This window comes from Protopterus annectens, chromosome 7.part0 (genome assembly GCF_019279795.1).
Source record: "Protopterus annectens isolate FY-2018-M chromosome 7.part0, PAN1.0, whole genome shotgun sequence".
NCBI classification, from domain to species: Eukaryota; Metazoa; Chordata; order Ceratodontiformes; family Protopteridae; genus Protopterus; species Protopterus annectens.
Genome location: NC_056739.1, coordinates 1464121811 through 1464134463, shown reverse-complemented (window position 1 = coordinate 1464134463; position 12653 = coordinate 1464121811). Strand labels below are relative to the sequence as shown.

Here is a 12653-nt window from a genome sequence, read left to right as displayed (position 1 = left end):
GAATATCCTTGGTTGGCACCCCCCTGAGAAAGGCTGCTGATGTAGCTGTAGCCCTGGTGGAGTGGGACCTAATGTTAGCAGGTACCGGTTTCCCATGATGAGTGTAGCAGAAACGTATGCAATGTGCTATCCATTTTGAACTGGTCTGCTTTGAGAGCGCTTTTCTTTGTGATCCTGCAGCATAGGCTACAAAGAGCTGGTCAGATTTTCTGAAAGCCTTAGTTTTATCCAAGTAGTAACGTAATTGCCTGTGAATGTCCAGAGAGTGCAGGAGTCTTTCTCCTTTGTTCTGGGGATTTGGAAAAAAGGTGGGCAAATAAATGGTTTGGTTTAGAGCCACACTGGATACCACCTTTGGCATAAAGGAAGGGTTAGTTCGTAGAGAGACACTGTCTTGATGAAAAATGAGGAAAGGCTCCACTGCCATTAGTGCCTGTAGCTCTGAGACTCTTCTAGCTGAAGTTACTGCTAGCAGCAGGGCAGTTTTCCATGAAAGAAATTTTAAATCTGCTGAAAAAGCTGGTTCAAAGGGTGGCAAAGTAAGCTTTACCAGAACAAAGTTGAGATCCCAAGTAGGTGTTGGTGCTCTCCTGGGCGGTCTTATGTTCTTAGCCCCTCTGAGGTACTGTCTTAGGAGTGGATGTGAAAATAAAGGAGGATCCATATTGTAATGGGCTGAAATTGCTGAGGCGTGGATCTTAATAGATGAAAAGGAAAGTCCTTTGTGCAACATCTCAGTTAAATATTGTAGAATCTGAGGAATGTTCGGATCAAGAGGATTTTGGCCTTTAGCCCGGTTCCAGGTGCAAAATCTTTTCCATTTGTCTGAATAGGTTTTCCTGGTGCTAGGCCTCCTGGCCTCCAGAATGACATCCATAACAGCTTTGGATAGAGGTGGTGGCTGGTTGTTTAGGTAATTTGCCATGCAGCCAGGTTTAAAGTCTTGAGCTGGCTGTGTAGAATCGGATGGTCTCGCTGGGTGAACAGGTGAGGAATTTGTGGTAAAATCCATGGTGGGCCGTGGGTCATGTTCCTTAGAATTGGATACCAGTGCTGGCGTGGCCAGTCTGGTGCAATGAGTATCATTTGTGGCCTCTCTAATCTGCCTTTCAGCAGTACCTTTGCTAGAAGAGGCAGCGGAGAAAAGGCATACACTGTTAATGTTTTCCAACTGAATGAGAGGGCGTCCACTTTCCAAGCTTGAGGGTGGAATATCCTTGGGCAAAATTTTTGAAGTTGGTAGTTTTGGGGGTTGGCAAACAGATCTATGTCTGGGCATCCCCATTTTTGAGTTATCATTGCAAATACTTGTGGCTCTAGTTTCCACTCGTAGGGATCCATGATGTTTCTGCTTAGGTCGTCTGCCAATGTGTTTTTCTTTCCTGGCAGGAATTGTGCTTGTAGCTGAACTTGGTAAGACAGGGCTATGTTCCACAAGGTCATTGCTTGCCTGCATAGGGGGTAGGAATGTGTGCCCCTGCATAGGGAGTAGGAATGTGTGTCCCCTTGCTCGTTTATGTACCACATTACTGTGGTACTGTCAGTCAATTATTAGTTGTCCAGGGTGCAAGAGGTCCTTGAAGGCTGTTAGGGCATTCTGTACTGCTAGCATTTCTTTTTGATGGATATGCAGATGCCTCTGATCTGTAGTCCATTTGCCCTGAATGCACTGTCCTGCCATGTGTGCTCCCCCAGGCATAGTCTGATGCATCTGTTAAAGTTTGCCTGGCTGTGGATAAGGTGAAAGGCTGGCCCTTGTTGAGGTGACATGCCTGTGCCCACAATAGAAACTCCTGTTGAAGGCAGGGAATGAGTGGTATTGTTTCTAAGCTGTGGCTGTGCTGAGTCCATACGCTTTTCAGGTACCATTGTAATTTCCTCATATGCAGTTTTGCAAATGGTATTAGTAGTATGCAAGATGCCATGAATCCCAAGACCTGCAGAATTTTTCTTGCAGGGAGTTGGGTCTTTGTTGTCATTATTTTGAAGTATTGAGTCAGCTGTTGTTGCTTGTCTGGCGTGAGATAAGCCATCTGGGCCATTGTATTCAAGCTGGCACCCAGGAATATTATGTTTTGTGAGGGCACTAGTTTTGATTTCTTTTCGTTTACTGTGTACCCCAGGCAACTTAGAAGGTGTTTGACAAATGCCAGATGCTTTAAAAGAATGTCCTTGCTTTCGGCTTGAATAAGGCAGTCGTCCAGGTATGGGTATATTTGAATTTCTCTGTCTGCAGTATGGAATTACTGGTGCCAGGCATTTTGTGAAGACCCTGGGCACAGTAGATCAGCCAAAGGGCAGTGCAGAGAATTGATAATGGGTTGAACCTGCAAAGAAGCAGAGGTATCTTCTGCAATTTTGTCTGCTAGGGACATGCAGGTATGCCCTCCCTGAGATCCAGCGTTACTAGCCAAGCCTTCTTGCCCAGCATGGGAAGAATCTGCTGTAGTGTTAGCATCTTGAATTTTGGTACTTGCAGATAGGTGTTCAGAATTGAAAGATCCAGAATGGGTCTCCATGCTTTGTCCTTTCTGGGGACTAGAAAGAGTCTTGAGTAAAATCCTTGTCCTTGCTCCTGTGTAGGTACCTGTTGAATGGCTCATGTCCATGAGAGCTGTAATTTGTTTTTGTGCTTCTGCCCATTGATTCGGTGGCAGGTTTGGCATTCCTTTTATCCTTTGCAAGGTATGAAAGTGGAATCTGTATCCTTGTGAGACAATGTTTAGGACCCATTTGTCTTTTGTGATGATGTGCCAGTTGTCTGCAAAAAGTGCTAATTTTCCTCCCAAGGGAGCTGCCAAGAGAGATTTGCTTGGGAATTTGAGGGTTGAGTCATTGTGTTTGTCTTCTGCTAGCTTGGGGCCTGTCTTCTCCTTCCTTCTGGGTAGTAGTACCCCATTGGCGAGATTTGTAAGGGCCTTGGAACTGACCTCTGCCCCCTTGGGCATCTGTATTTGCCCCTCTGATCTGTCAGAAGCTGGAAAGGACAAGTTTTTTGTTGGCCAATTTCTGCTGAAACAAGGGGGTTGTACCTGTAAAAAAATCCTTGACTGTCTGCATAGACTTTGCCCCATCTTCCATCTTCTTTAAAACCTCTTCTGCTTTGACACCAAATAAAACATCCTGCTGTAAAGGTGCATCCAATAATTTTGCTTTAACATGATCAGGTAGGGTTTGTTCTTTTAACCAAGCATGTCTACGTATGACAGACTCAGTAACAGCTGCTCTACATGAAGCTTCAAATGAATCAAATCCGCATTGTAAAGTATGTTTGCCCACCTGTTCAGCTGCATGCAACAGATCCTGCATTTCCTTGAATTCAGACTGTTCAGAAAGTGTGCTCATTTTTTGTTTCAATTGAGACATTAGGAATTGCTGCTATTCCAGCATGTGAAACTGACAATTTAATGCTCTCAGCCAGAGTAGTTGAGGTGTATATCTTCTTTCCCCATCTATCTAGGGCTCTGGAATCCCTTTCAGAGGGTACAGGATTTTTAGCCATAGAAGCTTTAGCCCCTTTGGGACCCTGGGAAATTGTTTCTGGATCAGCCACAGGGCTTTTATAAAGGAATTTGTGAGAGTCAGGTACTCTGTAGTATCTGTCTGGTTTGGCTGGAGCAGGCGGTAGAGAGTCTGGATTTAGACTAAACTAAGTAAACATCATCCACAATGTCTAAAACTGGAGGGATAGCAAGTGGTCTGTGATGGGGTAGTAAAAGGAACTCTCGGAGCCTTTTCTTTGAATCAGAGTAGTCCTGTCCTTCTCAATGGAAATGTTCCCTCATGGTGTGTAAAGTTTCCCCAAAGGAGTGGTCTTCAGGGGGAGATGCTGAGTCTTCAGCATCAGTGTCTTCATAAGGGGGAAAAGTGTAATCCTGTTCCTCAGAAGAAGCTGAGGAAATTGAAACCTGGTCAGAGGAAGCATAATCCTCCTCTTGTCTTGGGTCTTTTACCTGGAGGGGGATGGGAACCCCTCATTAGGGTAATCAAATCTTCAGCCATCTTAAGCATCTGTTTCTTAGGCATGGGGCCTTGAACTGTAGACTGATGTACAGTCTCTCTTGATTTTAATGGAGTTAAGCTTAGCATAAGATTTAATGGTGAGTGTAGTCAGTCTGAAAACACCTTCTGCAACTGAAGGTGTTTCTACTGGATCCCCTTCTGCTCCGGTGTCAGAAGGGCCTAATGAAGATGGCTGAGATGGCCTAGTACACTCCGCTTGAGAATTTGCAGTTGTCTGGGGTTACAATTCTGCAGTCGTCAGGGGTTGCGTAGGCGCCTCACTGAAAACCGGAGAACCGGCAACAGGCCCAGCAGAGGCCTCAGAGTCTGGCTTGGTCCTAGGCTGCCTGTCCTTATCCTTGTTTTTTTTATGCATGCCGGTTGGCTGCTCCGACGGCATGATACAATTAAATTTCCTACCAAAGTAATGTCGTGCAAAGTCAAAACAGCATTTGATAGTTTATTAAACCTAGCACAAAACCGACAACCTGTGACATCGTGGTCTGGGCCTAGGCAAGGAATACAAGAATGGAAGTCCTTATGAGGTATTTGCTTCCCATAAGAAATGCAATTAACTTTTTCTGACATCGGACTTAAGCAAGAAAAGGTTCCCCAACAGGGTACTTAGCTTTATTGAAGACTTCGGACTGAAATTTTTCGTAAATCTCAGGTGTCGGCCAACTGGCACTTGAACTGCTTCTGCTTCGGGCACCGTGCGGCAAGAAAGACTGAAGAAAATGGCGTCGGATGCCTCTTATATACCCCCTGGCGCACTGACGTCAGGGAAGAAGTGACAGCAGCTGACGACTCTGGCCGACTGTGGGACCGCCTGACATCAGGATAACCCAAGTGTGATGACTGCAGCAGGGTAACACGACGAACATCAGTTATTCCACTCCACAAAAAGAGGGGCCACAACTGACCCTGGTAACTATCGCCCTATAAGCCTGACTAGCCTGGTCTGCAAGGCTATGGAGCACATCATCATCATGGAACTCATTAATAAAGACATTGGGAACCACCAAACACTTGACCCAACCCAGTTCGGGTTTGTTAAGGGCAGATCATGCCTACTAAACCGGATTGACTTCTTCGAGACAGTCACCAAGGCATTAGATGAGGGGAAGGTCGTCCACACAGCCTAACGTGACCTTGCCAAAGCTTTTGACACCATTCCCCACTTGGGAATTATAGAAAAACTCACCAGCCTGAACCATAAACCCCTACGTTACGAGATTGGTTGTCAACTGGCTTACAGACGGAACTCACACGGTAAGAATAGCAGGCTCCAGGTCCTATTCTAAACCAGTCACAAGTGGTGTCCCACAAGGCTCGGTCCTGGGACCCCTACTGTTTGGCATGTACTTCTCAGAAGTACAAGCAAACACAGAATGACTATGGCTAACCAAGTACGCCGATGACTGCAAACTGGGAGCAATAATTGACTCTACGACTGACACTGACATTCTCCAAAAGGGCCTTACTGAGACAGACACCTGGTGTCATGGTCTCAAGCTAAATGCCAAAAAATGCATATTCATCCTATTTGGGAAAATAGGAAACACCCATGAATTACCACATAGGTGGCAGCCCCCTTAATACAGAAGAGTTAATAAAAGATCTGGGGACCCAGGTAGATAGTAATCTCTTCTTTGACAATCACATCGCCAAAGTATTTAGGAAATCCTTCTATGTAGCCCATCTAATTACTAAAGGGTTCGCATTTAGAAATAGAGGTTATAGTGCCCCAATACACGTCACTCATCAGACCCATCAGAGTACAATGCCTCATTTGGGATGTACCTCAAGACAATTCCAACAGCTGGAAAGACCACAAATGTACCTCACCAAGTGGATTACTGGCCTCAAACTTATGTCCTATGCAGCCCGACTGGAAAAACTCTGGCTGTACTCAGTGGCATATCGCTTACTCAGAGGTGATCTCTACCTGACAAAGCCATGTCCAACTCAGAATTGATGGACATGCTTCACCTAAAGAAATCCAAGTCACTGTGAGCCACTCGCTCTAGTGAGCTAAACCCCGCCACAACAATAAATAGAACATGCTGGAAGGATAGATTCCTGTCACACAGACTCCCCATGCTTTGGAACAAAATTCCTAACTATATTAGGCAGAGCCCCTCACTAACACTCAAGAGAAACCTTGACGAGTGGATGGGCAACAGAAAATACACCCCTGGGATCACTTCACTGGCTCTTTTTGACAGAGGCTCAGTTAATCAATGGGGTGGCGAAAGCTGACACTGGCTAGGCTTATAAATTGCCCTTGGGCAGATAGCTTAGTACCTACCTATGAACATACCACAGTCACCATTAACAGATGTGCAACATTTTGGCAAAGCTTTGAGACCTAGCCTACATGGATTACTTATAGCACTAAATGATAGTGAGTTAAGCCCCTTCTCAGAGTGGGGTCCACAAACCAAGTGAGGCAAACAAGGTAATGTCTCACCAGTGAGTCATCCCATCAGTAACTAGTACCACTAACATCTGCCTGCAGTAAAATAACTAACTTAAATATTAAGTGTCCATTTCACTGCCAGCAATATGGATCGGACATGGACACCAGAAGAGAGTAGTGGTCACAAAGCTACTACATAATGTTTCAGTTCAGTTCACAACTGATACTTTCACATTCTTTGGCATCCGAACATCACCATGAAAACTACAGCAGAAATCAAACCCACCCTCACAGATCAGGTCTGTGCTTGAAAGTTTTTCTCCTTTTTCAGCCAGGCTAACAGGTCATGCCCTTGTGGACCTTTACTTTTGAACAAGTAATAGCAAACCACAACCTCCGGAAATCCCCATGTGGGCACCAAGCACTGAGGAGCTAAAGAAAATTTCCATAGTGTTCATTAACACCATTCATGAATCAGTGGTCAAACCTCACAAAACGCACTTAAAGTACGGCACTACAGGAATTGACTGAAGTCACAGCCAGCCAATACACAAATTTCATCTCTTGCAAAGTTAGGATGAAGCAGATTCCCCAAACTATGAACCAACAGCTTTTACGGTCATTTTCTGCCCGTTAAAAAAAGCAATGCTGAAGAGGAGAGGTAACCCTAACAGATTTAAGTTTTGGCCATGTGTATTAATATCTTGAAACTGTTACAGATACCTCCCCAAATTAATGCAAACCAAGAATCACTGCCACACCCAAGACAGTTATTGAACTAGTGGAGAGGAAAACACTTCTGCACAGGCGGGGAAAAAAAACTTGCAATATTTGTATACTACCAGTCTGCAAGGGAGCTCTCCATTTAAAGACTACTTCAGCTTGCAAGAAAGGTGGATGGAGCAAGCAAGTCAAATTTCCTACACTGGCGAAGGGCTATTTACTCAGGAAGTCATCCAGCAGATCCTGCAAGGCTGCCACAAGAACTGCCCTACATACACAAATTTCATAAAGCTGTTTGTGTACTCGTAAAGGGAGAGGCTCAGCCATATCCTTCAGTACACATGCATATCTTGAGGATGCAGCCCTAGTTATAGCATCAACTCAATAGTAACTGCAGAAGGTCACATGGCAGCACACCCTGTAAAGTCCTCCCAACAGGTCACCTGAAATCAAACTCTGAGGCTGGCAACCTTTTGTGCGCCTAGTCCAGTGGACTGATGGACAGTTGAGATAACTTGCAAGTAATCACAAACTGGAGTAGCTTACAAAACTTAATCACAAAACTTAATGTGCCCTAAAAGTTAGTGCATTAAATCAAAGCATGCACCAGGTATCAATATGTCTGAGCATGAAAGTTTGAACAAAAAAGGAAAACAGCTGGGAGAAAATACTGACCTGTTACTGGTAGAAAATGAACCAAACTACTGACCAATCCAGGACCGACTGATCTCAGATCATCCAGTAAGGCATTTTATAGTACACTAAGAGCTAGGAAACAAATGCATTTATCATACAATGCAAATAAAGTCAAACATAATAAAATACGTAACACATGGTATGTGAAACTATAAGAGCCAATGTCTATACATCACACAAATGACTCCTTCCTTTCAGAAACCAGCAGATTATCCCCTACCTAACGTGCCCATTTCCCTAACCTATATTGGCACTTCAGCATCCAAAACAACTGCTTTGAATCTGCAAGTGTTACTAAACTGACCCGTATTTTGCACTTTCAAAATACATGGCTTTTCCTCATAGCCAGAGGTGTAGAAATCAGTGGTCCTTTGACTTCTGTTAGTGCTTTGTGTCCTTTTTTAAACATGCACGGCTTTTGGCAGCTCTACTAATATTCTCAACCTCAGGGAGGCCCAGACCCTTCTAGGAAGTACTGATAGGAAAAACAAAATCACACACTTCCTGCCGCACTGCCTGAACTGCATCTGTTATCAAAATTTGTTACACAATTTATGCATACTTACACTATCGCCTATGGAACGGAGCTTGTAGAAAGGCTGTATATAAAACCAAGAACCTTCATTCCCTGCAGCATCTAAAGTCACCCTCATAGCATTCTTCTCCAATAAGGCAGGAAGTCTCTTATTCACAGTTAGGTACTTATTGCTTTTTAAATGCAGCAACTATGAGAGAAAAAGAATTAGCAGCTTATTTCAATAGTTCCAAAAACATGTAGATGTTTATCCAGTGCTCCACAGTAACAGTATTTTCTCCTAGTACCTTTTGTTCATGTCACACGACTGCATAGAAAAACAAATATTTCATCTAGTGTGTGGTGGCTACATACCTGCACTTCTCTGGTAGGTGACCATCTTTTCAGGGAGAAAGACTGACAAGTAATGAGCAATGAACTTTTGTACTTTGATGGAAAACATTTGAAGTAGCTTAGTCAACCAGGTCTGCTCACAGTACAGTTAACAAAAAAAAAGAAACAAAACAAGTACTCTCCGTGGTATCCCCGAAGTCTCAAAACAACCCACTTAACAAGTATAGTGGGTCCAAAAACAAAACAGTGCAAGAAACTTCTCTGTGTGAAAGATTTTCAGTCCAGACATCTCTAGTTAATCACTGTATATTAATCAGATCAAACAATAGCAGTAGAAGTAGCAAACGTACTCATCCTAAGTAAAAAAAATAATAAAAAATCTATAATTTAAAAAATTGTACAGAATTAGTATTTGAAAGTAATCCAAGCAAGGCAGGCAGTCTGTTCCCAGACACACACCATCAGGCAAGGGAGTGGTATATTGTGCAGTAAAAGTGTTACTGGTACATGTTAAATTCACATCCCTTCCCCCATCAGTGTGACATTCGAGCTGGTCCTACCCTAGTAGCTGTCATAATAATATAACCCTTATGTATTTTAAATAAAATTTATATAAAATTTACATAATGATGTGGTACCTCTTTATTTAACCAGATTAAGTAGATTATTAAATCGGTGATTTTATCCAAAACAATATACCACATGGCTGGAAATATATCAACCTTAGTCTATTTGGCAATCAAAAAAATATATAAATATATACATACACTTTGCGTGTAAAAAATCAGTTGTAAAAATCATTCTATTTTCATAGCCTATTGTTAAAGATTGCTTTCGTCCTTCTAGACTTCAGGTCTGTGCACAAGAACCCTATTAACTATATATAAAAATATTGTATAATTAGTTAGTATTGTTATTGCACATAATTTGAATTCTCTTCATAAAACATAGGCTTTAAATTCCAGATCCTAGATCGCATAGATATGGGTGATCTTGAAGGAGACATCCCAAATATTCTGGACAGACAAGAACTCATGTGGCAATTAAAGACAACTCTTTTAGAAGGTCTGGACTAAACTACTACTGTTCAATTAAAAGTGAACTGGAACTTGGAAAACTGCCATATTGTTTACATAACTAATTTTAATTTTATTCTACCAGTTGGTTTTAAATTCCATTTCAAATCAGTTGTATTTAAGTGTATATTTTGTTTCCATCATACATGTTTTCTTATTTTTTTCTTTCTGGTTCTCTTTTTCCCACTTTATTCAAAATGATGTGTAATAATACTAATTATACAATAATATTTTTATAGACAGTTTTTAGGGCTGAACACAGACCTGAAGTCTAGAAGGCTGAAAGGTATCTTTAATAGGTTATGAAAATAAAATATGATTTTTACAATTATTTTTTTACATGCAAAGTGTATACATTTATATATATTTTTGATTGCCAAATGGACTAAGGTTGATATACTTCCAGCATGTAGTATATTGTCTTGGATAAAATCAATCTGGTTAAAAAAGATACCACATAATTATATAAATTTTATTTGAAGTACATAAGGGTTATATTATTATGACAGCTATGAAAGTAGGGCAGGACCAGCTCGAATGTCACACTGATGGGGGAAGGGATGTGAATTTAACTTGTGTACCAATAACACTGTTTTACAGCACAATAAACCATTCCCTTGCCTTATATATATATATATATATATATATATATATATATATATATATATATATATATATATAGATATATATATATATATATACACACACACACACACACATTTAAAAGCTTGTGAGGAAAATATTACTCTATTTTTGTTTTATTTGGATCGCTGGTCTGTGTACTTAAAGGATTTTTGACTGGAAACAGACTGCCTGCCTTGCTTAGATTACTTTCAAATGCTTAGCAATTCTGTACAATACTTACATTTTTTTTTGTCTTAAGACGAGTTTAAGTTCTCTATTTCTACTACTATTGTCTGATCTGATTAATATACAGGTGATTACAGATAAATGGACTGAAAATCCTCTACACAGAGAAGTTTCTCACAGTACAGTTTCATACCAGAAAGGAACAGCATCTGCTTAATTTAAAGTAACCCATTACATTCTGTGACGCTTAAAGGTCATATTTAATACACTGGATCAAAAATGTCCTACAGTTCTTGAGAAAAAAATGCTTAAGAACTTGGAGCTACCTTGCTTACCAAATGTAATTATTCCTACAGTCAGATTTACGAATGCAACATTTATATGTTTAAACTATAAAGGTGAAATAAGCAAGCAATCTATACAACTCCATACAGATATCTGTTGCACAATGGCACTATCATTTTGCTAGTGTCTTTACATATTTTTCTGTCCACTAATTTCCTTTCCTGGCTTTGCTGTTAATTACGAGCTAGTATTTACACTAGCTGGATGGAAGCAAAACAAAAATGGAGGGGGAAAATTGACCAGAAATGGAAAAGTTCTGGCTGGAAATAAATTAACAGTTCTGCAAAAAGCTGATAGATGAAGCTTTAGAAAAAGGATAAGGCTTCTAGTAACTTACAGGAAAAAAACCTTCACTGAAAGATGGGACACTAGATAAATGGTGACAAAAGACTAAAATACAAAGCTTTATGTAGCCACTAAAATGAGTCATTAAACAGCAGAAACCAGGCTGAAATGAAGGAAAACTGGCTAAATATGCAGCTTCCCAAGAAGCGTTTCTAGAAACAGTTGGAAGGCAGATTATGCAGAGAAAAGGAGACTACCTACACCAGCAAAACTAGAGGGAGTGGACTATTAAAGTAATAAGGAGCAACTAGATTGCTGGAGAGGGCGCATGTGCCTTCACCAACAGACCCAAATTGAATACATGTGATCATCCCTGTAGAAAGGGCTGCTACTGACAATTGTGGCAGAAGGGAAATTAAAACATGGTGATACCAGAACAGGAAAATTTTGTTGCACACCATGTAAAAGAAGCAAGCATTTCTTAGCAATCAGAAATGCAGACAAAGTGAGAAGCTCAAATTGCCACATCCAACTTTTCAGAATATTTTTTCTTGTAGGATGGATAACTTTTCTGGAAGCAGAACAAGAAACTTTATTTTAGCCTGAACCAGAAAATTAAGGGACTTTGCTTCTCAACCCTCAATCAACAGCAAAGCAGAGTTTCAGTGAAACATTTCCACTGCTCAAAATGAGTGTGTGTAAAATAAAAGACCAACAGCTGAGCAGAAGAATCTGGTATACTTTAAATTCGGACCACAGACCAGGGAGACAGTGATAATTAGAAAGATGACCAGCAAGAAAATGAGTAGAGTGAAGTTAGAAAATGTAAAGCATCATTCCCTCTAGATGCAGTCTAGACATGTGAATTGTGCTTTGCAAGACTAGGATGAAAAAAGACATGACTGTGTTAAACTGGTGGGAGAATACCAAAAGTACAGTTGTGTACACTTACCATAAATGTAGATGTTAGAGTATATTGACTGTTACAGTCATGACACTTGGGTTATCTGCCTGCAGGAAGCCCTCAGTTGGCCCGAATGCCAGACACTTAGTATTTCTACGTTGGTTACTGTCGCTCCAGGTCTGATGTCAGGTCGTCAGGAGTATAAAAACAGGCAGCTGATGCCATTACATCAGTTTTTCTTGCCCCAAATGTCGGGAGACCCCAGCAGGGAGCTAAGCTATGGTGTGAAAACCACCACCAGTAAAAAGTAAACATCAATAGCAATAACCCTGCAAGTGGTGAGTAGTATAGAGAGAGAGAGCAGGGGGCTGGAAGGAAGGGAAACCAGGACTGCAACAGTGAATACACTAACATCTACATTTATGGTAAGTGCACACAACTGTACTATGTTCTTTGTGCTTCACTGTTGCATTCATCACACTTGAGTTGATTTCCAAGGCTGTTGAAAGGGTGGAGGGAGTC

The 12653-nt window shown here is 41.3% G+C and overlaps 1 protein-coding gene across 1 annotated transcript in view; it reads right to left on the bottom strand.

Moving 5' to 3' along the window:
• Window positions 1-12653, bottom strand: part of ITPR1 (inositol 1,4,5-trisphosphate receptor type 1) — a 2510606-nt gene that overhangs the window by 2036168 nt on the left and 461785 nt on the right. The window contains exon 6 of the mRNA XM_044076407.1: window positions 8410-8568. Within this exon, the coding sequence (XP_043932342.1) occupies window positions 8410-8568 (159 nt within the window). The remainder of the gene's footprint in view (window positions 1-8409; window positions 8569-12653) is intronic.